At 36.2% G+C, this 27,634-nt stretch overlaps 2 protein-coding genes across 15 annotated transcripts in view; both read right to left on the bottom strand.

Annotated features, from left to right (window-relative positions):
* The window catches only part of mark3a (MAP/microtubule affinity-regulating kinase 3a), a 39,472-nt gene extending 22,000 nt beyond the window's left edge, over window positions 1-17,472 (bottom strand). For 2 of the 12 annotated variants that reach the window (XM_058796658.1, XM_058796657.1), the window contains exons 1-6: window positions 14,802-15,115; window positions 13,843-14,034; window positions 13,023-13,076; window positions 2,739-2,787; window positions 1,219-1,284; window positions 1,058-1,128 (exon numbers count right to left, since the gene is read on the bottom strand). In XM_058796658.1, the coding sequence (XP_058652641.1) occupies window positions 1,058-1,128; window positions 1,219-1,284; window positions 2,739-2,787; window positions 13,023-13,076; window positions 13,843-14,034; window positions 14,802-14,912 (543 nt within the window). In that variant the 5' untranslated portion in view covers window positions 14,913-15,115. Of the gene's footprint in view, window positions 1-1,057; window positions 1,129-1,218; window positions 1,285-2,738; window positions 2,788-13,022; window positions 13,077-13,842; window positions 14,035-14,801; window positions 15,116-16,760 lie in introns of those variants that run through there. The other 10 variants (XM_058796655.1, XM_058796656.1, XM_058796652.1 and 7 more) reach the window with 9 other exon arrangements.
* A 1,517-nt stretch (window positions 17,473-18,989) lies between these two features.
* Window positions 18,990-25,469, bottom strand: LOC131552725 (eukaryotic translation initiation factor 5-like). 3 transcript variants are annotated; one of them, XM_058796698.1, is made up of 12 exons: window positions 25,330-25,469; window positions 24,929-25,124; window positions 23,055-23,334; window positions 22,769-22,850; window positions 22,492-22,664; window positions 21,779-21,890; window positions 21,487-21,608; window positions 21,245-21,406; window positions 20,437-20,598; window positions 19,941-20,105; window positions 19,698-19,838; window positions 18,990-19,417 (listed from the first exon to the last, which is right to left on the bottom strand). In XM_058796698.1, the coding sequence occupies exons 3-12, from the start codon at window positions 23,124-23,126 to the stop codon at window positions 19,322-19,324; spliced, it is 1,287 nt and encodes a 428-aa protein (XP_058652681.1). In that variant the 5' UTR covers window positions 23,127-23,334; window positions 24,929-25,124; window positions 25,330-25,469; the 3' UTR covers window positions 18,990-19,321. The 3 variants fall into 3 exon arrangements, with proteins under 3 accessions (XP_058652681.1, XP_058652682.1, XP_058652683.1); XM_058796699.1 differs by having other exon boundaries at window positions 25,323-25,406; XM_058796700.1 differs by lacking the exons at window positions 24,929-25,124; window positions 25,330-25,469 and adding an exon at window positions 24,681-24,817.
* Window positions 25,470-27,634: the final 2,165 nt, after the last annotated feature.

The raw sequence follows: 27,634 nt of genomic DNA, 5'->3' as shown, positions 1-27,634 counted from the left end.
GATTGGCTCTGCTGTTTCACAGAACTGGCCAGACTCAACCCTGCTGATAATGACTAACCACTCTACCCCCAGTTAAATTATGACGCAACACTAAGAGCAACAAACACGCTCTGAGAGCAGATAATACGACACAGTTGAGCGCAACATTACTGCATTCCTACTTAATGTCAGTAGCTATGTTTCCATCTACCTATTTTTATGCGCATTTTGGGATATCGCATTAAAAAAAATTTTTTTTTAAATGCTTAATGGAAACGCCAAGATGATCATAAATAAAAAAAACGTATGCGCTCAACTAAGTAGGATAAATTTCTTATCCGGAAAGAAAACATGCGCATAAACTACAATGGAAACACTTTTACCGAATAAATTCCTTAATGCGCATCAAAAAAAGACAAGAGACTTTGTGATGGAACAGCATAAAACTGCACCAACCAATGGACCGATCTCATTTCACAGCATCTGAAATGCTAGTTTTGTCATTCTAAAATGCTTGAGCAAAGTCTCAAAGTGCTTCGTTATAATTAACTTCCAGAACTGCGTTCCTAAACAGCAGGCTCTGAAAATAAGACATGACCATATTTTGTCTGCGCGCTCTGAAACTCGTAATTTATTGTACACAAAAAATATTATATACAGTGCCTTCTACTATACTGCAGCAAATTGAAATTTTCTTCATAATATTTAGTGCAAGTTAATCAGGAAGTGACGATTTATTCTATTCAACTCACTGGATGGAAACGGTGCTTTATTCGCAAGGGTTTTATGAGATATTCCAATTTTGCGCAAAAGTGTAATTCGTTACTTTGGATGGAAACATAGCTAGTGTTTTCAGTCTCTCCACATTTTAGTGCATTGAGTAACCTAACACCTAAATTACTTGTGTTAAAGAGCTCTTGTCAGATTTAATGTAATAACAGTCAAGACGTGGGTTTAGTGGGCTGGGGTCATTACTGGACACAACAAGCCTGATGAACTCATTTAAACTCACACCGAGTAGAAAACCAATCACAGTGTGCGTCTAACATGTTGAAAGAAAACAGTAAGAGAACTGCACCTGTCTAAATTTAGCTCTGGCCTCTTTCTCTTTCATCCTCCCATGAGCCACTAGATAGTCGAACACCTCACCTGCAGGAGACAGAGCGCACAGAGGTCAGAAATAAACACTCAGGAAAGACAAGGATGCAAAATGAAACTCTCTCTCACACACACACTTACCTCCGCTGGCATATTCCATCACAAGAAACAGTGTCTTCTCAGTCTCTATCACCTCAAACAGTTTGACTATAAAGAGAGAGACAGGCAATTATAGAGGAGAAGAGAGAAATAATAAACAGAGGTGAAGAGGGATTGGCAAAGGAAAAAGGTTTCTTTAAGGTCAAATCAGGTACAAATCGTGAGGTCTTTAAGACTGTCTAATGCAAATTAAATGCTAATGCTAAAGTATTGGCGTTTAAAGAATTTTTTTTTTTATATACATACACATGCTATACAATACATATTTTTATATACACGATATTATAAACAAAGAGATAACATAACATTTTTTTAATAAATATATCAGCCAGGTTTGATTATGTTTGAAAAATGGCATTAATAAAGTTTTTACATGGAAAAAAAAAAAACGAACATTAGATTAAAAATTTGAAAATGTTGCCAAGGCAAATAAATTAAATCAAATCGGTTGAAGTTGAAGTACTACGATTACTAAAACTGAAAATATAAATTTAAGCTAAATAAATATAAATAAATATAAAGACAACCAGATAAATTACTAAAAACACTGTGATCTAAATAACAAGGCATATGAATATGCCAATTATTCAATACCATGCTATACACCAAAATACCATGATATTATCAACTGTTACCATCCCTGTTCCATAATAACACAATCATTTTCCTAAGAGAGGTTTTATCGCCCGTCTCGCTCTCATGAGCTTTATTTTTCCATCTCTTTGGAAATCATTTCTTATTTATGAATCCTCCTCTGTACATTTAAAAGCATGTTCCACATCTTCCCATTTTGTTGAACGTCTGTCTGTCATGAAACACCATGCAGCTCTCTCTCATGCTGTACCACCGACAGTGTGCCTAAATATAGGCTAGTGATACATAAAGCCCCTCTGTGTGAAGACATGACGACGTGTCTGGCTCTGATAATCATTATGCTGTTTGCAAACAGGAACTGATAACAAATGTGGGAGAATCAATTAAACTAAATGAGAAGAAGATTATCTAAGCCACTACTTATGGGCTGTTGTACCGATTCAAAAAGGGGGAAGTGGAAACAAGCATCACTGTTATTCTGGTTATTTATATATTATTATAGTTATTAATAATACTTTGATTCAGTTTTCATTTTTTAATTTTAGTCATTCTGTTATATGTTTGTCATCTTTATTAATTTTATTTCAGTAACTTTAGTATTTCAACTTAAAGAGTTTTTAGTTGCCGAATGCAACATTTCTAATTTTCATTTAGTTTAAGTTTTTCATCTAATATTTGGTTTTATTTTAGTTTTAATTCAATTAACGAAAGTTTAATTCTAGTTTACAACAGTTTTCTATATTTTATTTCAGTTTTAATTAAATTAACAAAAATCTTTTTAGTTATAGTTTTAGTTAACAGTTTTATTTATTTTAGTTTATTTCAGTTTTAACTCAATTAACAAAAATATTTTTAGTTATAGTTTTAGTTAAAAACACTGGTGTGTGTGCGCATATAAACATGCTTACCTATATTTGGGTGGTTTAAATTCTTCATGATTGTGACTTCTCTGGAAAGCTGTTGAAGAGAATATCATAAATGTAATCAACATGTCACAATGAATTGTTAAACAAAAGCTTTACACCATCTTTCAGCATTAACATAAAACAGGAAGCTAAATACAGCTGGACTGTGTCATTGTCATAGCGAACAGAGTGCTTCCTTTTCAGTGGAAACTAGCGTTAAGTGCTATTCATTATTGATCTCTAAAAAAAGGCTGAATCCTCCCCTCTCAATGGAATGGAAGAGTCATGCATCTTTAATAGCGCTATAGTAGGCAGACTGTGTTCCTGAGCTATTAGCACGTACTGTTTTCCACGTTCTGCTCTCACAAGTGTAGCTGTAGCTTCGGAGAGGGTGCGAGAGACGCGGTGCGATTTTGGACCACAGGGAAACACTTTCGGTACATCATAAACCCAATCCAATTCTCACCATACTACATTCTGTGAGTTATACCCACTCATAAACATTGTTTTTTCCCTCAACTATGAAACACTGCACTGCAGAACTCATATACTGTATTAGAACAACATGTACATTTAGATACAAACTCGGATAGCACCACACTTCCCCAGCTGATTAGTCACTGTGCATTAAGGCAATTGTATTACAAGTTTAAATATGAAAAAGAGGCATTATTAATGAAATATGCACAAACATGCATATATTTCCAGAACAGAAACCTGAATATTGGATGAAGGCAGGTTCAAAATTCTTGCTTGAATATCTATTTATCACTTTATAAATCAGAAAACACAGTCAACAGACAGAAAAAAGGGAATAAAAAGATATATAAATTAGGCAAATGATATATGAACAGGCCCCTCTGTAAAAAGCTTTAGAATAAAGATTGGAATAAAACTGTAAAGCTCGGTGAAGTGAACGGTATATATCTCGGTATTTTGTATTTGGATTAAACAAAGTGAATGTAAGCATGTAGGCATATATTATGTGCAAAAAGGGTTAAAAATCACATTACATTCTAACATTGTAACATTGCAATCTAAAAACAAAAATAATGCTTTTAAAGCAGAAGTTAAATTTACTAAACTAAAAATGAAAATAATAAAAAAGCACAGACTAATTGAGTAAAAAGGCTATTTTGATTACCCCAGCAGACTTTACAGTTAGTGCCATCATACAAATACACTTACTTGTAGGTTTAAAATTCTACATGCGTCACATTTATTGTCCAACTACAAATATTTCAGCAAAATGTATATTTTAGTCAGAGTTATTGCGCTCTGTCTTTTTGGCGCGCATGCGCGCGGCGGCGCTCGTTCTGAATGAAATCTGTGAAGTTTAGCGGAGAATCGTAAAGCAAAAGCTCATGCACTTCTGACAGCAAAATGGAAATATTTCCATGGCTTTCTAACATTTACAGATGGAGAATATACCTGTGAAATGTAAGCTATGCATTTAGGTAAACAGCACATCTCAAACACATTAAACAGCGCGTCTCTGTCAGCTGCACACGCAGAGCATCTGACCGGATGAGCGCGAGCCGCTTTAAACTGAAACTAACTATAGACTACTATATCTTACGAGTTTTTAAAGCCCTTCAAATAAAGCTTGTCACATGTTTAGAACAAACTGTATTATGCACTTTCTCCGCAGCAGTTCAGTCTGTGTCCTCCCTAGATATTCTTTCAGATGCGATCGTATCAAACTACTGTATAGGCATTATCGATTTTTTTTTTTTTTTTTTTAAATATCGATATTAACGGTATTGCTTCATACCGTATCGCTTATAAAGATTATATCGATATATCGTACAAACTCGATATACCGCCCAGCCCTAGGTTGGACTTTTGTTTTTTCACTAGTCTAAAAGACGACAAGCTGTGAAGGTAAAACAGGACAAAATCAAATTTTAATATAGAATTTACTTCACAATATTACTGTTTTTCTGATCAAATAAAAGCAATTCTTTCAAAAACATTACAAAATCTTACCTAAATGTTTGAATGGTAGTGTAAATGTACACACTATGGATGGGACGATACACTACCTCCCGATTCCATACTTATAGATGTGGTAGTTATTCGATAGTTATAGATAACATTTTGAATGATTCGTAGAGATCAGTGTTTTGAATCAGTTCTCTGAAACTGATATTTTCAATTGACCATTTTTAAAATCGGTCACAGACTTTAGAAAATGTGAAGGTCATTAAACAGTGTACAAGTACATTGCCAGCAAAATTATTGTGGAAATATCATAAATATTCAATATATAGGCTATATATCTCATACAGACCTAATACCTGTTACATGTAAGTAATATTTTCAAAGTCCCATCACTGCTCTCTGAATACAGGAAACTGCCAATGATAAGAAAAGTAAAGATAAGGGTGTAGAGAAAGAAAGTACGAAAAAAAAAAAAAACTTTCCAAGATGCAAATCAATAGTGATTTGTCTCTGTACTATCAGCCTAAAAGTTTGGTGAAGCAGAGAGGTCTGGGAAAGGCCAGATAAGAGTCTATAGTCTATAGATTTATAACATGACTCAAACGATGCCATCCTGTTAGTTTGTAATTAGATAGTGGCACTGTCAAAATGTCTCAATCCATCAACTCCTTGATTAAAAGACATTCAGATCTGAATGCGAAAAGATCAGTGCGTTCATAAAATGATTAAAAGAATTATCAAACGGAAAATAAAAAAAGGACAATGTCTTAAAAGACACACATAAAGGGGGTCCAAAAAAATCTTAATTTAACATGGTAACATTGCATTAACATTTTTTAATTCCAGCTTCAAATGAATTCCAATCAATTTCTGATTTATATTTTGACATAATTGTCTGTTTTTCTAAAGATTTTCTTCCGTTTCTCTCAGCTCTCACACTCTCTTTCATCTTAACGCCTCTGTGATGACTAAAAAACACCAGTCCACAGCAGAACATCTCACTTCAGTCGAGGGAGCAGACCTAGTGTGGAGCTCAAACGCCCACGGGCAATTACACAACCTCCAACTCACAACAACACACATGCACAATCATGAGGACACGTGCTACAGTAACACAACCTGGAATTCCTAAAAACATCAGTGCACGCTCCACTGCTTCAACAGCAAGGAAATGAAGGCATAGAATTAGACTGAAATAGAAATAATGTGCACATGGTTAAGATGCCGATATAACTTCCGCTCACCTTCACGCTATTCAGAAACAGTGCTATTGTTAACTGAAACTAGTAAAAATGGTTTGCGCCAATTAAAATAAAACTGAAATTGTAAAAAAGATGAAAAACGTAGACTTAAACAGCAACCAAAATAACAGTAGTAATAAGTACTAAAATTACTAAAACTAAATGTAAAAAAAAAAAAAAAAACTTCAACTAAAATAAAAACTGAAACAATAATTCTAAATATTATCAACTGCAATAGTATATAAATAATTCTGAAATAATACCATTACATATTCTCAACCTACTGCAAAACTATAAACGTTGGTATGTGGCCATGTATAAACTGGCTTCAATTATAAAAATATTTATTTATGTTTTTACAGTAATATCATTGTGTTTATCATTGTTTTGTTATCGTTTATGTTTTTGAAGCCACTGTTGATTAAGATCTGGACTGGTATTAAATAACACTGCGTCAACTGTGACTTTCATGCGTTTTGAAGTTGCCATCTGCATCTGTACAGGTGCTATTCCCAGCTATCATGAGAACAGAAATTAATCAATGTCATCATGATGTCATCTTCCTGCAGCTCCAGGTTCATTAGTCACATCATATTTGAGATAAGTTTTTAAAAAAAACCTGGCAGCAAAACCAAGACCTCTTTGGTTCAATTCTCTAATGTAAGCTATTCTATAAACAGGAGTCAGGACAATTTGAAAGTAACACGTTTTAGTAAATATAGTACACTGTGTGAAATTAGCCAATGAGGATGAGTTCATTTAAAAGAAAAAAAAAAAAAAAAAACTTTGAATGTAGTGCATTTTACATCAAAAATTTAATGTGAAAAAAAAAAAATTATGATAATTTCATCATTGGCACATAATGCACACCATAAAGGGTTACAAGGCAGAGAAAATGAAAGCGATGCTGATAATTAAAGCAAAAACATAGAAAGACCAAAGAGGCCTGATTGGGCCGGTCTCTCATTATTGCGGTGCATGAGTCACAGCCGTGTGTTGGCTGACGACCAGCAGGCCACAGAGAGAGGATACACTCTGAATCCCAATCAATGGCACTGTGGAAAAACTAATGGTGGCTGCGGCTCCCAGCTCCCAGCTAAAATTAGAGACGTGTCCTCAGCTTGTATATCTCTGAGCGAGCGCTGATTAGCATTATCATTTGAATTCTTCTGATCATCCCATGCCCACATCTCTCCTGGCCTTTCATTTCACATTTATCACTCATATGTACACCTTCTACTCCACTCGTTCTGGCTGTCATCAGGCTGTTTCTGTCTCAGCCTGTTCTGGCCTTTATCTTCCATCTCATACCATTTTGAGGTCCCTCCAGTCTGTCACTTCACTGTCGGCCCACCCAAATGTCCATCTGTCCTTCCCCCTCATATCCTCTTCCTCCTCCTCCTCCTCTTTTCACCTTAGCTGTTGTGAAGATTGATTGTGAACTCCAAACTGTTCACCACAACAGTGTCGTAACCAGAGATGCAATGCTACAGAGTGACAAGCAATAAAGGTTTGTGTGAATCTGAGTTTTTGTTCTAATCATCCACAACCGTGAAAAGCATGGGAAATAATGCTGACTGGTTTTTATTTCTGTGTCATTGTAACAGGTAATCACATTTTTTAATACAACCCGAATTCCTGAAATGTTGGGATATTTTTTAAATTTGAATAAAATGAGAACTAAAAGAATTGCAAATCACATGAGCCAATATTTTATTCACAATAGAACATAGATAACAAATGTTTAAAATGAGAAATTTTACAATTTTATGCACAAAATGAGTTTATTTCAAATTTTATGCCTGCTACAGGTCTCAAAATAGTTGGGACGGGGGCATGTTCACCATGGTGTAGCATCTCCTCTTCTTTTCAAAACAGTTTGAAGATGTCTGGGCATCGAGGTTATGAGTTTCTGGAGTTTTGGTGTTGGAATTTGGTCCCATTCTTGCCTGATATATGTTTCCAGCTGCTGAAAAGTTTGTGGCTGTCTTTGACATGTTTTTCGTTTAATGTTCTCTATAGGTGAAAGATCTGGACTGCAAGCAGAACAATTCAGCACCCGGACTCTTCTACTACGAAGCGATGCTGTTGTAATAGCTGCAGCATGTGGTTTTGTATTGTCCTGCTGAAATACACGTTGTCTGGAGGGGAGCATATGTTGCTCTAAAACCTTTATATACCTTTCAACTAGGGCTGCAACAAATGATTATTTTGATAACCTATTAATCTAACGATTATTAGAACGATTAATTGACTAATCACCGATTATTTCACTGGTTAATCAGCAGGCATTGACTGATTACTCAGCTTTTGCAATTAGTTAAAATGTTGGGTTAAACATATTCTAACAAATATATAACGGTAATCACTTCAGCTTTTGAAAGTCATTATGCAATTACAATTATTATACATTTAGTTTATGCAAATATATATATGTTTGGCACACAATATAGATGACCGACAGAGAAACTCTCATTCACCATGTAATTAGCTATATGAAAAAGTAACTGAATGACACATCATTCTGCCTAACATCTCCTTTTGTAAGTCATATGGATAAGAAACAAAATAAAGGTAAGTGATAAGACGTTTTATTTTTGGATAAACTATTTTATTCACAAAATAATCTCTCTTAAAATACCTTATAGGGTTATGATAATCAAAACAGTCCTAAGCTAGATGAAACTTTGATCTTTGCAAACCAAACTATCACTTTAATTAAATAACCGCATTATTGTAGGCTCTTACATTAGGTCATATGAGATCAAACGACTACTTGACAACAAAAATATTTGTTGACAATTTAAAAAAAATTTTTTTTATTGTCGACGTTGTCGATAATGTCGACTAATCATTGCAGCCCTACTTTCAACATTCATAGTGCCTTCCAAAACATGCAACCCATACCGCACTTATGCACCCTCATACCATCAGAGATGCTGGCTTTTGAACTGAACGCTGATGATACGCTGGAAGGTCTCCCTCCTCTTTATCCTGGAGGACACGGCCTCCGTGATTTCCAACAAGAATGTCAAATTTTGACCCGTCTGACCACAGAACACTTTTCCACTTTGAAGCAGTCCATTTTGAATGAGCCTTGGCCCACAGGACACAACAGCGCTTCTGGACCATGTTCACATATGGCTTCCTTTTTGCATGATAGAGCTTTAGTTGGCATCTGCAGATGGCACGGCGGATTGTGTTTACCAACTGTGGTTTCTGGAAGTATTCCTGGGCCCATTTAGTAGGGCTGGGTTAAAAAAAAATAATAAATCGATCTTTCGATTTTAAATCGATTCTCATTTTTACAGAACGATATCGATTCTTAAATTCCAAGAATCGATTCCTCTAGCCAGTTTTCAGTTAATAGATGGAACATTGAAGCGCACCTCCCATCCAATAAATCTCAATAAGCACTGCGCTTTGGTACTTTTAATATGAAACAAAGTCTCAAATTCTGTCCATTGTATTGGAGTATTCAAACAATAAATGCCATTTTGGCGCTGTTTAATGTGGAGTGATATATTGCTGTAGCGCTTCAGTTCAACAGACACAGATGAACTGATCATCTCCTCCACATTAATACCAGTTTCAACACAAAATAAACATGACTAAACATCCAAAGGTAAATTAAAAGAAAGAGTACAACATTACAATCCGTATCTTGTCTCATGTAATTGCTCAATCAGTGTTTCAGCCACGCAAAGACGTCAATATAACGGCTTGTAAACGGTCACATAACGTCACATTTACCTCAGTAAAAACATATTCGGTGATCATAAGATCATTAGTCAGCTAGAAAAATAAACTGTACAGAGGGGCATTTTGCTAAATGTATGCACCATATAACATATTCGCTATAATTTTACTGTTCTTCAAGGTTTAATTTATGTTTGAATAAATCCATCAAGTTTCATGACAGCCACCATTTAAATGTTTCTAGCCTATTTCAAAAAAACAAATTGATGTAGAAATATGTAATTGTAACTTTAATTTTAAAATCTTCAAGTGTAATTTTAGCAGTTGTGTAGCCTGAAAATCAGTCAGTTTTAACCTTCAATATTATAGTAGCCTAATGTAGCTAGTACCAACTGACTCATGTATATTTTGCAGCATTAGCTGGGAGATTTTTTTCCCTTGAGAAAATTTGGCATGTAGCCTACTGTACCTGATATATATCCAAAATAATTGATATTGAATCGAACTGAATTGCAAGCTTGTGAATGAGAATGGAATTGTGAAATTTGTGTCAAAACCCAGCCCTACCATTTAGTAATGTCAATGACAGAATCATGCCGATGAGTGATGCAGTGTCGTCTGAGGGCCCGAAGACCACGGGCATCCAACAAAGGTCTTCGGCCTTGTCCCTTACGCAGAGATTTCTCCAGTTTCTCTGAATCTTTTGATGATGTTGTGCACTGTAGATGATGAGATTTGCAAAGCCTTTGCAATTTGACATTAAGGAACGTTGTTTTTTAAAATATTCCACAATCCTTTTATGCACTCTTTCACAGATTGGAGAGCCTCTGCCCATCTTTCTTCTGAGAGACTAGGCATTAAATTTGAAATGAGCTCATTTACTGGATAAAAGTGTAAAATTTCTCAGTTTAAACATTTGTTATGCTCTCTATGTTCTATTGTGAATAAAATATTAGTTTATGCGATTTGAAAGTCTTTTAGTTTTATTCAAATTTTAAAAATGTCCCAACATTTCTGGAATTCGGGTTGTACAATCCCAGAGTTTCTACTGAAGGAGCATCATTAACCACTGCTCAGCAAAATTTCATGGGTAAAATCCAGTCATTCCAATAGGAACCCAAACGATTGGGAACGTCATGTAATGCCGTAAGACTTCTCAAAGATTTCGCATTGGTTTTAGCTGGACACGTGAATTAATCGCAATGATCAATGGCTTTGAACGTGACTTCTGTGTGAGCTGTGATTTATATATCATTATACTTCTCACAATAGACAATAATGAGCTTTTCTGATCACAAAATTTCAATGTGATCAGAACCTTTTATGTTGACATTAGAAACAGGAAACATTTCCTGTTCCTTAATGACTAATACTAATAATAATTTCCGGTCCCACTTTATATTAGGTGGCCTTACATTTAAATTAATCATTTGATGCACTTATTGTGTACATATAGGTATTTTTAAAAATACAAGTACAATGTAAAAACATGTAATTAATTTCTGTAATTACTTTTATAATTACACTGTTGACCCATCCCTTACACCTTAACCCACCCTTAAACTTACCCAGACCACCAAACCTGTCCCTAACCTTACCCGTATCCCACCTCAATAGCAGCAAGTGTTTTGCAATACAATATGAACACAATAAGTACATTGTACTTATTTTTTGATGCAAGTACATAGTAGATAAGGCCACCTAATATAAAGTGTGACCTAATTTCCTTAGTACATTAATGCCGAGTTCACACTGCACAATTTCAGCCCTGATTTTCACAGGGTTCTTGCGAAATCACAGACAAATGCCCAAAATTGGAGGCAAATCAGTGCAACCTACAGCCAATGAGAGAGCAAGATACAGAGCAGCAAGAAGTTCAGGAAGGAGTTATATGAAACATAGTTCGTAGACCAGACAGAGTTTTTGGCAATTCTTCGTATTGTGAAGTCATGCAGTGTGTAACCTCTTGTCGCCGATCCATCGCGCAATGTGAACACAGCACCAACGGAATGCTACCCCAGATAGTTGTGCAGTGTGAAAACAACGGTGATCCAATGACTTTAGTTGTGAACTCTGTATTAGTATGTTCATTTTAAATTTGACAATAACCTGCGATTCTGAGAGTAAGTAGACAGACACTAAAAACTATTCAGCGAGTCATTAAACCGATTCAAAAACATCATGAGATTGATTCATAAGTCCTTTTGGTTTGTTAAAAAAAAAAGAAACAGTTTATAATAATCATTAGTTTATGAATCAGTCTACATTAGTCACACTGTATGATTGTTGATGAGCACAATCAGCAAGAACGATCCAACAGAAAAATGAAAAAAATTGTTAATTCACAATTTGCTATAGATTATAGAACTATAACAGATGTAACAGTCACATCAAGCAAGTACACCATATTTGATGTGCTCTATGCGAGTTAATCAATGTTTATGTAACATAAAAAAAATCTAAATTAAAGCTGTTCATCCAAGACTTAGATTAAACCACTCGATTCAGATGGACTACTGTTATGATGTCTTTCTCAAGCTTTTTGAAGAGTGACAATTTCGGTTGCCTGGACTTTCAATGAATGGAAAAAAAAAAAAAAATGATGAGAGAATCTTCAAAATATCATAATTTGTGTTGTCTTGTAGGTTTGGAAAAACTTGAGGGTGAGCAAATTCTAAATATTATAATTTTTTGGTGGACTATCCCTTTAAAAGAACAAAATGTCACGAGAGAACACATAGAATGCAAGCTGTCCATGCTGTATAAACTGCATTACCAAATTACAGCATTTGCTCTCTCTCTCTCTCAATTGCTACACAGCTTTGTACACATTTAGAAATAAACCTTTCCAAACACAAGGTTGCAAATGCGCAGGTGTGGCAGGCTGTTCTCAGTGGAGAGCGGCTTGAGTGGCGGCACTGCCTGCAGTAGGTGGGCAGAGTATTGCAGCACAGCTGGTGTACTTCACTATTTGAGCTCAGAGTGTGAAGGTTACTGCTGGAGGAGCTACTGTTTGAATAGACTTCTCAGAATGATGGGTGACTGAGAACACCAGCTGAAAGGATGTTACATTTCTACTACACAAGACTTTGATAAATGCTCTGGATAGCACAGAAGATCAGCACTGCAGTCAGCATTCAGTTTAGAAATCCGAGCTGACTGCCAACATTACCTATGAATCAGTATGGAACTGCACCACTGCCAAACACAAAACTAACCAAGCAGACAATACGCAATATCACACAGACAAAAACAACGTCCCAGAGTCATGAACAAACAGAGAACTTCCTGTTGGTAAATGACACAACACTAGCAGCACTGAGGAAGAAAACCTCTGAATCATGACACAGTTTTTCATCAATATGCATAACATGCACATTATAGTATTAAATGTGAACCTCACCTTTTGAAGGCTTGTTGGATTTAGTTGGGTTTTATCAATAATTTTTATTGCCACCTGAGAAAGAAAAACACTTTTAGTGGAATGTTACAAAATTTTAGGAAAACTGGCAACCCAAAACATTATTCAATTATATACACTAACATTCAAAAGTTTGGGGTTGGTGAGATTAAAAATACAATAAAAACAGTGATAATGCAAAATAATAGTACAATATAAAATAACCGTTTCTTAATTTAATAGATTTTAAAATGTAATTTATTTCTGTGATGGCAAAGCTGAAATTTCAGCATCATTACATCATTACTCTTCAGTGTCACATGATCCTTCAGAAATCATTCTAATATACTGATTTGCTGCTCAGTTATCATCAAATATTATTGGTGTTCAGCTAAAATTAATGGTTATTATTATTATAAACATTGAAAACAGTTGCACTACTTAATATTTTTGTTAACTGTGATGAACAGATCAAAAGAACAATTTATTTGAAACTGAAATCTTTTGTAACTTTATAAGTGTCTTTACTGTCACTTTTGATCATTTTTATGCATTCTTGCATCTTCTCACTGGCCCCAAACTTTGGAATGCTTGTGTATGTTTAAAATATCAATAATCTAACATGCATGTGTGTTAAAAAAAAAAAAAAGAGATTTTTCCAGATTACATAAATTTATCACACTGCTCAACTGAGTTTTACAAAGTGTTATAATTCAAAAAATTCCAAAAGGAAACACGACTGCAGAAAAGCATGTTTGTGTCTTGGAAAACCCCGTGGCCTACTGTGTGTCAGGAAACACACTCATGACTCCTGACTCCTCACCTCGCTTCCTGTGAGGATATGGCGAGCCAGTTTGACCTTGGCAAAGTTGCCCTTTCCAATGGTTTTTAGAAGTCTGTAATTCCCAACAAGAGGGTGCACATCATCTAATCCGGAGCCAGAATTTCGGTTTCGACCACTCGACCTCACAGATCGAGAAGTCACCTCCCCTCGGCCGTGGCCATTCGTTGTATGCTGTTAGGAATAAAAACATGCAAATTAAAAACAGTAACAACAAAAAAACGTATACATTATAGCGTGTTAGAAAGCAGCCATTATTATTATAAATTATAATTTCAGTCTTGTTCATTTTATCCCAGATTTTGCCCAGTCATGTAAAGACCAGATATTGGCAACCAAGATCAAGGTCAGGGTAGAAAATCACTAATATTGACTCCACCCATGCCACATCAGAGAGGTCCATTAGCAGTTACATCCATCCTCACCCCAACAACATATCTTTATGACTTTTTTGAAAAACGTCAAAAAAACATCTAAAAAAAAAGTTAATCAAAACATCAACAAGTCAGACATCAAACATACTTCTATATATACATATTTAAAAAACAAAAATCACAATTTCAAGTTCATTTCATTATGCTAACAGTTCTCAAGGTCTCGTGACCTTGTGAGAGGACCTTTGTGCAACATACATCACGTAACAAATAACACTGAAACTAACTGAATTGTCCCATTCAGAGGTCATGAGTGCAACAGGATGACGTTTAGTAAGTTGGTGAGTCTCATGTGGTACTAACACCTCTGTATGTAAGGCAATGCTGACACTGCGCTATACAATGCTTCCACTAAATCCTGCATATTGTCCCTGACGCCCCGACGTGACTGTTATCCACAAAGCTCTGTCTAATAGATTTATAAAACCACCAACAGCCTCAGGCTTGATACAAAATGTACGAAAAGCAATAAAATGCAAAGAACAGTCATGATTAAAGGCCACTTACGCTTATTGTTGCACGGTGCTTCATATTAGATTGCGATCCTCTCATTTTTGTGTTGGCAAGCTGAATGGCATTGAACCAAACAGCCCTGTCTTTTCTGTGAGAAGAACTCATCAATACTCTCCCATCCACTAACACCGATACTGACGAGCTGCATCACTGCTGGAGTCTTTTTGACACCCAGCGCATGTGTGTGTGCGTGTGTGTGTGTGTGTGAGAGAGAGGCAGAGAGATTTTGGGGCGGGTGGGGCGAAGCGGATGGGTGATTGATACCTCATTTGACTTTTTCAAACGGGAGCAAGAACCGTGCATTAAAATATGTAGATTCTCGTAAGACACTATACAGATTAATAGATGTCAATAAATAATCCACACAGAATAACTTTCACACGCTGAAGCATTTACAGATGTCTTCAACTTAATATACGTAAAAAAATTCAGTAAGCACACAATGTTCTATTTTAAATTTAGCAATAAAAAAGACCAATTCATACAGATTTAGATATAATTATAGAACGATAGAAGACAGATAGATAGAAAGATAGGATGATAGATAGAAAAATAGAATGATAGATAGACAGCTAGAATGATTGATAGATAGAACAACAGTTTAGAATGATATATAGAACAAATGATAGAATGATATATAGAACAAATGATAGATCGAGCGATAGATAAAATCGCTGATTGATAACAGATAGAACGATAAATACATTTGAAAATGATCAATAGACAGATGGAATCAGTGATTGACAACAACAGATTGATAGAAACATTTGAAAAAGACAGATAGAACGATAGATAGAACGAACCATAGAAAGACAGATAGAAAGATTGAACGATAGATAGAGCAATAGATAAATAAAATCGCTGATTGATAACAAATAGAACAATAAATACATTTGAAAATGAGAGATGGATAGATAGAATGATAAAATGATAGATAGAAAGAGCGATAGATAAATAAAATCGCTGATTGATAACAGATAGAATGATAGATACATTTGAAAATGACAGATGGAATCAGTGATTGACAACAGATTGATAGAAACATTTGAAAAAGACAGATAGACAGACAGACAGATAGAATGCACGGACAAATGAATGTACGATAGAATAGAATCACTGACTGACTACAACAGATAGAACGATAGATGGAAAGACAGACAGACAATACAATAATAGATAGACAGACAACAACAGATAAGTTAGAGGATAGAATACTGATATAATGCTAGAAAGACAGAAAGATGGAATGACAGACAGACTGATAGAATGTTAGAACAATAGATAGAACGATGGATACGTTTTAGACAGACAGACAGACAGATATGACTGGAAAAGTCAAAGAGCGTAACCCAGTGCCACATTATTCACAGGCACCTTTAAGGGGGACCTGCATTAGCGCGCGTGCTCATGTCACCTTCCCTCACTGCTGACGTATGAGCAGCAACCTATAGGACAGACTGACGCCAATGCGCAATATCTGCATCCTATCTGCGCATTAAACATGCAAACCCACGCACGGTCACTCACTGGCGTGCAGGACTTCAACTAATCAAGCATATGTTGCACTCATAAGCAGAAAAGCAGCCAAATTACCGATGCCCTGGACCCCATGCGTCACTTCAGCCTGGTGCCCCATCTGTCCAAAGACTGGCACAATACCGCTAATCCACTTAAAGCACCCGGTCAGCACATAAAACGCGATATGGGATGCGACACTGCCCTTAATTCAGGAGGAAAATCAGCTTGAATGATTTTAGACGGCTGCTTCGTTTAGACCATAATCGCGGTCTAAAGGCAGGCAGCGCTCCAGGTTTTGAGACACGGCCATAAATTGCGACGCGACGAGATCAAAATAACACCCTCACAAGTGATAAATCAACACAGGACTGAGTCAGTCCACAGCAGATGTGACTGATTATTAACCAAATACTAAAACATAAATTTGCTACTTACATTTTCAGCCTTCCGCTCGTTGACGGTGGGCAGGGGGGCTCTTGTTGTTGACATAGTGTTGATGGAAAGCTGCTTTCCCAGAATTACGATTTAAGCAGCAGGTTTTGCGGTGCAACGAAGGGGAAAATATATATTTGACAGATTACACGCTTGGTCAATATCATTGATTTGCTTCTAAAGCTGGAAACAAACTTGTTAAAAGTTTGGGAGAAATATTCCGCTGACGTTACGGCGTTTAATTACCGATTGCAAGCCATCTAATAGATCCCAAAATAGCTAATGAGACCGGCTAACTTGTGCACTGTTAAAAACATAATACTCCCAGGCCTCGCGTCGCTGTCTGCTTCATATTTCGGATGTCCGGTTCAAGTAACGTTAAGAATAGAGAAAATTTTACACTTCACGGGGCCTCCGCTGCGATCTCCCCAAAACACAATCTGCTCATCGAGGGATCCTGTAAGCGGACGGTCCGGTACATTCGGTGCTAACGGCAGCGGTCACAGGCGTCGGAGCCGCGGGGAGGACGCGCTTGTTGACGGTTCCATTCCAACCAAACAGCCGCGTCTGTTGCCTCTTGTTCAAAGCGAGATCCAAGATGGCTGCCTAAGAGCGCAGGAGTTTCGAGCCGAGCCCTGAGAGAGACAGAGGAAGTGAGGAAACAGACGGATCCCTGTGCTCATTGGAGAGCGCCGCATCCCTCAGAGGTCTGTAGGTGTTCATATGGAAAAAAGGGGAAAACTTCGTCATACCATAACAACTGTGACACACCCTGTTCAATTGAAGTGCAATTTTACCATATATGGCTTGACCGTAATGCCAAATGAACACAGAGATTTTCAATTATTTAGTCAGTGTGTTTTGTTTAAAGGTGCACTTTTGAGAAAGATAGCTAGTTCAAATATTGTACACTGACATGAGATGAAAACTAGATTTATTCATACCGAAACCAGCTTCCAGTTTTCTTGTACATGGAGCGGGTCGCCCCCTGTGGGCATCGCCATTGAGATCTCAGGACAAAAAAAGTAGCCTAGATAAGGCAAACCTATCAATAATTTAGAATGAGCTTTTATTGGCAGGTGTGCTCTTTCTCACACACAATGGATTTATCTTGGTAACAGAAATTACCAGTTCACATAAATACAAGAAAAATATGTAATGAATAAATTAAATATCAAGTAAATAGAATATATATATATATATAAATGCCTAAAACACAGACACAAAAATGTATACTAGATATTATCTACAAATATGTGTAAGGTGATATGCAGTGTACAGAAACTGTGCCAAATGTACTTGCAGTTTAATAAATATAATCGAATTTGCATGCTGCATATGAAATATAAGAGTACATTTACATTACATTTAGCAGACGCTTTTTATCCAAAGCGACTTACAAATGAGGACAATAGAAGCAATCAAAACCAACAAAAGAGCAAGCGCTATGACAAGTCTCGGTTAAACAAACAAACAAACAAAAGCTAGTGTTTGAGGGTCAGATAGATCAAATAGAATTAGAATAGAGAGTGCTAGAGTTAGAGTTAGAGTTAGAGCCCCTCCCCTCTCCTCTCTCATTTAACATAAACAGTTATGTAATACCTATGTAATACCAAAAGTCTAGTCATCCTTATTGTAGGCTTCACTGTTTAAATCTCAAAACATGTTACATTTTAATTAAATGCCAAAAGTTATAATCATCAAAGATGGAGGGGCTCATTCAATGGTGGACTTTGGAGTCAGAAAAAGCTAAGAACCACTGATTTACAGCAATATGCCAGTTTACAGATGAATCATCAGTTATGTACTGGTGTATGTGTGCCATCTAGTGGCCATTTTAGGCTTGACGTTCAACCACAAGTAATTATTTTCCACAATAGATGCCAACAACTTCTTTGAATAACTTCTACTTGACACATCAATGAAACAGATGTCCCAAGAAAACCCACCTAGACCACCCTGACTCCAAGTCTATGTCAGAAATGTTCTTTGCATATTTGGAGTAAACAAGTTTTTGGAGGACAGGGTTTTGGTGAGAAAGCATGTGGTTGAAACAACAGGGGTCTTCTATAATAGCTGCCACCTCTGAAGTAAAGTGAGTGATGAAATCAAGTGATGCCAAAATGGACAGACTTGTGTCATAGTTCACCGTCATTCCTGTTTATTGCATGTATTCTGTTACACAGACTCAGGTTACAGTCTTGTTTAGTTAAGAAAACAAAATCATCCATATAATGTACAGCAAAAACCTTTATTTAATGATTTCAAGAAAAAAACAAAAATCAGATGTGCAGTATAAGCCAACCCATGAATCAAAGTCAAGCTCACAATACAACAAAATTGCTCAATACGGACAATAAAGCTCAAAAGTTCTTCATACATCAGCAGCAAGTCAATGAAAGAGCTATATTAAAACCATTGTTGTAAATCAAATATAACTAAGGAGAAAGTGGGACAAAATAAGACTGGGGCTAAACAGGAGGCCACTGTGATCCATTTTATCAAGACGAATGGGAAGTAGCAAGGTTCCAAGATGGCAGCTGCTGTTTCACTTGTCATTTTTTTTAAATGGCATCTATATCAAGGTCGTCATCCTCTTCTGCTTTCTCAGGCTGAACGGTCTCCACCTTCAGCTCTCGGGCAGAGGAAGAGTACACAACCTAAAGACCAAAAACAAATGAGAAAGATGAAGAATCAGAATATCACACAAGCCAGCACAACAGTCTCTCAAAAACACTCTAATTCTAGCCCAGAGAAGACTAATGTAATTACACTAATTACAGTCCCAGGGCTCCTGCTGACAGTTAAAATATAAAGCTGTTTCTCTAATTAACTACTACATTACCCTGTGTGTGGCTTGAATGGATGTAAAAAAAAAAAAAAAGTATTATATATTATCCCCACAAGCTTTTCCAACTTCAAAAATGTGTAAGAAATTACCTCAACATTTTCATCATCTTCCTCCTCTTCTGCTTCACTCCCCTCACTCTCCTCCTCTGCCTCCTTCAGCCATTTGACAAAGGGAGCCGCCTTGGCATGGATCTCCTTGGCCAGCTCCTTGGAAACATACTTCTTGGATACCTTGAAACACAGGAAAAGATATTTTTTGAGATTTGTAGTTCATAGCTCATGACCCCGATGTTATTAAATGCTCTATTAATCCAAATGATGAGTAGGTTGTACCTTCTCTGCCCACATGAGGATGACATCCTCCTCCAGGAGGTCAGCATCATAGAGGTCTTTGAGAATGATGGCTACTCGTGGCAGCAGCTGACTTTGATGAAGCTTCACCAGACACTCAAAACCTCCCAGCAGATACTTCTGAGCTTTCTTATCGTTGTGGCAGAACTACAGGAAAAGGAGAATTTGGCACTTTGTTTGTTATCTTTTACAGAACCAGTAGATCATTTAAATACTTCATTTATCTAAGCTGCTCATTTAAGAGAGTCATTTATAGTCAAGACTATATTTAGCATGGCTTTACACTAGCATCATAGCTTGTCAGCAAGCCTCTTGTGTCCTGCTATAAATACTCATCTATCACTAGGCCCAGATGGAAACTTTGTATTTTTGATACTGATTTTGGGGCAAAATCTGCCATATTCTGGATGTAAAAGTTATTAAATGGAGCTGAGAGTACTATAATTGGCTCAAAGCCAAAAAAAATTTTAATACATACCCGCAGGAAGTGACGTTTGAATTTCTTGATCTGGTCTCTGATGTTCTCATCAAAAAGCAGTTCACTCAAGATAAGTGGCCCCATGGCTCTCACATCTAGCCTTTCTGCTTCAGCCAGAATCTCCTTATCAGCTGAGTCTATTGATCCACTCTCTTTCTTTTGCTGATCAGAAAAAAACAGAGATGCTCTTCAGTTGTTTGAATTCTAGTGGCATTGATAGAACCTTGGTTACTTATAACTAACTATGTGTTAATTTAAATCTACTATACAGGTACAAAAGGTAAACTACCATTCAAAATTTGGGGGTCAATATATATATTTTTTAAATTCATAATTTAATTTATTTATTTTAAAGAAAGCAGCACTTTTTTGACGGATCAAAGGTGACAAATACATAATTTAACAAAAGATGTGTGTCAAATAAATGTCCTTTTGAAGCCTTCTATTTATCAAAACAAAAAAAAAATATGTACCAGCTTCTCAGCCGTTTTCAACATGGATAAATATTTCTTAAGCAGCAAATCATCATATTAGAATGATTTCTGGATGATTATGTGATACTGAAGACTGGGTTAATAACTGCTAAAAAGTCAAATTTGCAAAGGAATAAATTACATTAAGTGTTCTTTTAAATGTTAATATTTTACAATACCACTGTATTTTTGATCAAATGCATGCAGCCTTGTTGAGTACACAAACTTCTTTGAGCAACCCCAAACTTTTGAACGGTAGTGTAACTCCACCAGATACAAAGATGTCCTTAGAAAATGTTATTACATAGGAAAAAGATAATAGTGACATTATTTACTTTGACAAAGTTGTAGAACAAGTTGACCCTCTCCTCCAGGGTTTTCTCCAGGTCCTCGCTGAGGGTCAGGTTCTTAGCATGGTCACTGATCTCCTCCATACGCCGACGCTGGGCCTCCTCTGTGGTTTCCTCTGCCCAGTCATCGTCGTCTTCCTCACCATCCTACACATCAACATACACTTTAATATACTGGTTACAAATTCTATTACTAATATATGTAGTTATCCACGGGTATCTCTTACCACAGCATCTGGTGCATCTATGTCGTTATGGTTCCCAGCCTCACCACTTCCCGAGCCATTCTCCTTATCCTTCTTTCTGTTTTTCTTCTCTTTCTTCTCTTTCACACAACTACTGTCATTCTCTGCATTTCAAACAGGTTTGCAATTAATGGAGGTTATAAAGCTTATATGCAATGCTAACATCAGAAATGTAAAAATCAAGTAGTACTATACCCATTTCAAACAAACAAGGCATGAATCTAATGCTAAATATAGTGAATAATAGTAGTACATGCATTTGAACACGACTCACCAGGTGGGTTTTTGAGGATGAATGTGCACAGTTTGTGCCGTGTGTCCAGCATTCCCCGATTACCACAAGCCTTGCAAGCGCTTCCGATGGTCTGCTTCTTTGGGTTAACATGCTGAGAGACAAAGAAACTAACTGAACAACAGATACTATGAGGAACATTTCTGAAAAATGAAACAACCTCTGAATTGTCAAAGGTTTCGATTTTCGATTTTCACAAACAGACATTTACAGACTTTGTGCTCTGTTGTGAGCACTAGAGCCGGTGTTGGTATTATTAAATTAATACTAAAAATCAGTTTTTGTGAAATGGGAAAATAAATAAAAAAATATTAGAGGGAAAAACTTGAAATAAATTAGAGGTGTTGCTTTGGCACCAACTAAAATAAAATAATGTTTAAGTACAATTACTAAAACTAAAAATTATAAAAAATAAATAAATAAATACTATAAAAGTATATACTAAAGTAGACCAATGCTTTCACAACTATGGCTATTTTGTCATCACTTTTGTAGGCGTTATGGAGGGCAAAGGACAAAATCGAGTGTACTAAACGTCACATGCCAAGTGGCCTTGTACTTGCAACAAAAACAAGTTTAAATACCCTTCAGAAGGTTCTCTAAACATTATCTCACCGACAGCAAAACAGAGTAAATAGAATCTTTCATTTTTAACCACGAGTTCATTCAGCAAGCAACCCTAACTGTCAGCTTACCAGGTCAGTTTCAGGATTGTCACACTCGGAGCACAGCACAAACTTGCGGATGAATCCATCCAGCATATCCTGCAGTTTGTTGGCTTCATGGGATCCGTTTACGATGTAGCGGTCATTCTTTGCATCAAACTGAGTCTGCGCCCCCAACTCACAGCCAAAATACTTAGTTGGATCTGAGGAAATAGCAAAGGGAAGAAAACATACATTACTGTTCCATAGCAAAACACTACTGAAAGAATAACAGTTGTGATATAACCAATTATAAACACAAACTTACAGGTTGGAGGCCTATTCAGTGCCTTTGCAACATCAACCATGTTGACAATGACCGTCTTGATTCCATTCCCTTTGCCTTCCACCTGTAATTGAGAGTGGGAAAACAATTTTTTTTTAAATATTCTCCAACTCAGTATCAGATTGTTACTGCACACAGCAGTAACATACTATATGTGCAGAAATAACTATTTTTATATATATATATATATATATATATATATATATATATATATATATATATATATATATATATATAGCATTTAGAGCTAAAACAGTCTCTCTAGTACCTTGGCAATCAAACGGGGCATCTTGTAGCGGTAGAACTGGTCCGACACATTGCGGTTGACATTGACAGACATTTTGAGTGATCTGAGGCACTATCAGCAAGATAAAAAGATCTTGAATGGGATTTTTTGGGTATCTTCTGTCTGGAGAAGAGGGGATGACATAAACAACTGCAAGTGTGCTCGGTCTCTGACATGAAAAAGATCTTGCCACAGTGGCTGCAAACTCCTCGCTCGTGGACTAGGTTTCCCCCGCTCACGTTCCAACAGCTGCGCAACAGCTCTGAAAAGCAAAGAGAAACACACATCAATTCCTCTTGATTTGATCATTTATTGGCGTTCCACTCAGTGACGCATTTGGATTGGATTCGTTCTAAACTATCTTTGTTGGTAGACGAAATACACAAACTAACTGGCCAAATCACAGTTGTGCTGATATGTAGTACAACAGCATTACTTTCATCTGTAAAGCATATTATTAATAATGTAGGCCATTCAGAGCTTGCATCAAGACCAAACCAATGTTTTGTGGCCATTTTTATGACTATTCATTTACATTTATATTTAAAGGAATAACACCTAAACGATTTAAAAACATATAGTAAAAAAACAAAAAAAAATAACATTCACTATTAATCTCTTAAAAACTGTCTCCATTAATGTTTCTTGTCTCATCACATTCAACAATCAATTAAACGAATCACAAATCATAGCCTATATTATTGATTTAAAACAGCGAAATGAGACACACAAAAAGTCATCAGTTTTCAAATATTGAATGTTTATCTAATTACTTCTTTGATTTGATGGATCATTTCAATCATTTTGACACTGACAGGCACTGAGGTACACCAGCCTAAAAATGTAATTTTTTGTTATGCTAACAACAAGCAGAGCGGTGCATAATGAAATGCAGCATCAAGAATATTAAATATTGGGGCAAATTTGGCCACATCTGATTACTGCAGGGACTTGTTCCTCTGAATGTGTTATGAGTGGTTATGGCACTGGCTTGTACGATCCACAATATACTTAAGATTTTAAAAGATGCAATAAATTGTTTTTAATATTCTCTCTGCCATCTGTTATTAAAGGCAAACAAACGTCTGGTCGTGAATTTAAAAAACAACAACAATGATGATGATGTAACGTTAGCAAAGACCCTAGTTACCCACGTCACTGACCGCGTCAGCAGGCACAAGTATGACTCAAGCCAAATGAACACGTGGTGAGGAACATATTTAACAGCCGTGAGTTACTTGACAGAACAATATTTCCCATACCAAACAAACATAAGATCACGATTAAGCGCGTGTCTATTGGCTGGTCGAACTGAAAGTAACGTTACATCACTCGAGTTGGAACTGTAAACGTGCAGAAAGCACGCAACCGCATTTAAAGGTGCTTTTTTATTGGTTTAGAAATTATATCGATGTAAGCTACAGCGCAATATCGAGTCACCCGTGTTGCACCCAAGGTCGATATAGTTACACATGGTTACCCGTTTGAACTCAACCCACTCCGCTGTTTTTACATCGAAATAAACACATCGAATACCGACGACAGCGCGTGCATTACCCCAAATGATTAAAACACAGCCCAACTAGAAGTATATTTGCTTTAACAAACCTCAGATTGGTAAAGTTGTGTGATCGTCGCGGTGGTGCAGAGTGCGTCACGGTTAGCGCGCGGCGGAGTGCGCAAAAGCACCGCGACGCCATTTTGTTCCCCTCCGTCAAGCTAGTTCACACCCATTAGCTAGTTATAAAAGCCTCCAAAAACACTCGTTTCCGAGATTTGGCTAGCCAAAACGCATTTACAAATGTGTAATAGATACTGACAAATCAGTTTATGCAAATGACCGTTCGGATACTCACCGTTTCCGTAAAATAAAGACATAAACACAACGCTAGTCGTCCACCGACGCAGTGAAGGGTTGACAGTGGAGAGCCTGGAGATGTTGGGTCGTGATCCAAGAATGTAACACGACACAACGGTAAAGACAGATTAGACCTGGGAAGTGCTGAGCGATGCAGCCGATCAGTCGAGGGATATCAGATCTCCGGAGAGAAGCTGGATTAGAAAAAGAGAGCTAGATTTGTCAAATGTAACTTGGCAACACACTTGCTATGATACTTATTAAGCTAAGCAGCTCTCCGGTTTGCCATGATAAGAAAACTGCTTTGGCATTTGCTCGACTCAAACACTACAGATATGTCTGAGACCTGTTAATTTGCCAGCAGGTAGTGTTTTAATATTGGTTCGACTCACGTCTTACCTTCCAGAACCTTCTTTGCTCCACGCAAAGGCAGAATGAGTTCAGAGCGCTGAAGATGGGCGTGAACCTCGCGTGGAATCCACATAGCCCCGCCTACCGCGCTTATTCATTGGCTGAAATCACTTCCTGGATTCCATTTCGTAACGTTGACTTGCTCCTTTTAGCGTCAATCATCACTGTGTACCACATAATCACTATTTATTTCGGTTTACGTTCTTCTAAAGCAACTCATACTGCGCAATGGAGAGTTATAGGTTATGTAAGTTATTAACCTAGTTGAGGCTTTTTGCATCGAACAAAATACAGTGTCCACTAAAAGACAATTTTGAATAAAGGTAATACAGGGAGTTAAAGTTAGAACATTTAGGTTACTGTGACCCAAATAGTCTTTACAAAATCTTTTTTTTTTTTTTTATTTCGCAAAAGATGAAAAAGCAGGGAGTTATAAGGTTATAACATTTAGGATAGTGTGACCTAAATAGTCATTACAGGTTAAAAAGGTGTTGAGGTAGAATTAAAATTAATGTTGTCAATATCACCACATGAAAATTTACAAAAAATAAAAAAGCACCCTTCAAGTATAACTGGTGGCATGTAAGGTTCCATTTGTCAACTATTTAATGCATGAACAAACATAATTAATGTGAACAACCCGAACAAAACGCAATACATTTGTTACAGTATGTTTTTATTTTTGTTAATGTTAGTTAATAAAAATACAGCTGTTCATTGTTAGTCCATGTTTGCTCAGGCCCATTAAATAACATTAACATACACATACACTTTTGATTTTAATAGCCAGTTAGTATATGGTGGAATCAGCATTAAATAAGATTAATAAAATGCTTTAGAAATTAGAAGAAATATTTGTCATTGTTAGTTCATGTTGTCTACTGTTAACAAATGAAAGCTTGCACGTGTTACTCATAGTAACTGATCACATGTAATCTGGATTACATAATCAGATTCCAAAAATTAAGTACTTGTAAATAGATTAAATTACATTTTAAAATACTCGTAGTCAGATTACAGTTATTTTTGTATTGATTCACACAATAGCATAACATAATTGATTCTTCCCAATTCCTCTTTTTTATCTGTTAAAAGTTCCTTTCTAAAATAGCCTACAGTTTAAATACACTCAGAAAGTCCACCAGTTCTGTTGGCATTCACACAAAGACCAGTCATTAGTTAGGTAGCTACACAGCATTTGACCACTGGATTTACAAAAATCACGTCAGGTTTAAGATGTGTTTCAACATTGCATCAACTACTAAAGGCTTTTGTCTCTCAAACACATTAAAATGCACAAATTCATGTTATTTCCTATTTACATGTAATGCAGGCATTCCCAAACTTTTTTGCCACCTGAACCTCTTTCACCTAATATATTTACTTGAAGTAGCCCTGAGATTATTATTTAGTTTTTTAATAATTATGCATCACATTTGCATGTTCACGGTTCTCTGACGTTGGTTAATGGTCACATGACATGCAGGTAAACAAATAAAACCATTATTTTTTTTAGTAAGTGTTTTATTTTAATTGATGTTATTTTAAAATGATTTATTTATTTTAATTTTACATTATAAATATTTAATTGATTATTAGCTTTTCATTAAACTCACAACCCCCCTGCAGATTCTTTACGAAGCCAGTTTGGGAAATCTTGATTTAATGTAATGTTTAATGCACTTCTTAAACATTAATGTAATTATACAATAAATTAAACAATAACGTAATTCCCCAATAAATATTGGGGAATATAAATCACTTTCATAGAGTTATTGTTTTGATAATGCATGTGTTTGCACTGTTTTTTTTATTATAATTCCTATAGTTTATTAGTATTTATTTATTTTATAAACTATATCCATGGTAACAAGGAGCATGGTTTTACTGTGACTTTGATCTTATTAATAGTTTAACTTTTTAATCATTCTAATGAATTTTAATTGAAGTCAAATGTTAATTCAAGTAGAGCTTGATTTTTTTTTTTTTTTGTTGTTATAATAGCAGTCATTTTGGTTACCAACATTCTTCAAAAATTATTTTGATAGAACAGAGAATTTAATAGCAGTAAATTTACTTTATGGCATCCTAGCTCAAAAACAGTGCTTTACTGTCAAGTGCGCATTTCTATGTGACAAAAATTGCACATTCAATAATATCTATCATTATTAATTTATTTATTAATTAATTTACTGCAAAGCCCAAACCCCACCAAAAACATTCAGGGGTTAAACTTGTGGGCCGGATAGCCTGGATTTGTCCATGGTGAAATTTTAGCCTCAGTCCAGCCCTG

Source organism: Onychostoma macrolepis, chromosome 13, assembly GCF_012432095.1.
Source record: "Onychostoma macrolepis isolate SWU-2019 chromosome 13, ASM1243209v1, whole genome shotgun sequence".
Taxonomy (NCBI): Eukaryota; Metazoa; Chordata; class Actinopteri; order Cypriniformes; family Cyprinidae; genus Onychostoma; species Onychostoma macrolepis.
This window is presented reverse-complemented; position numbering and strand designations above follow the sequence as displayed.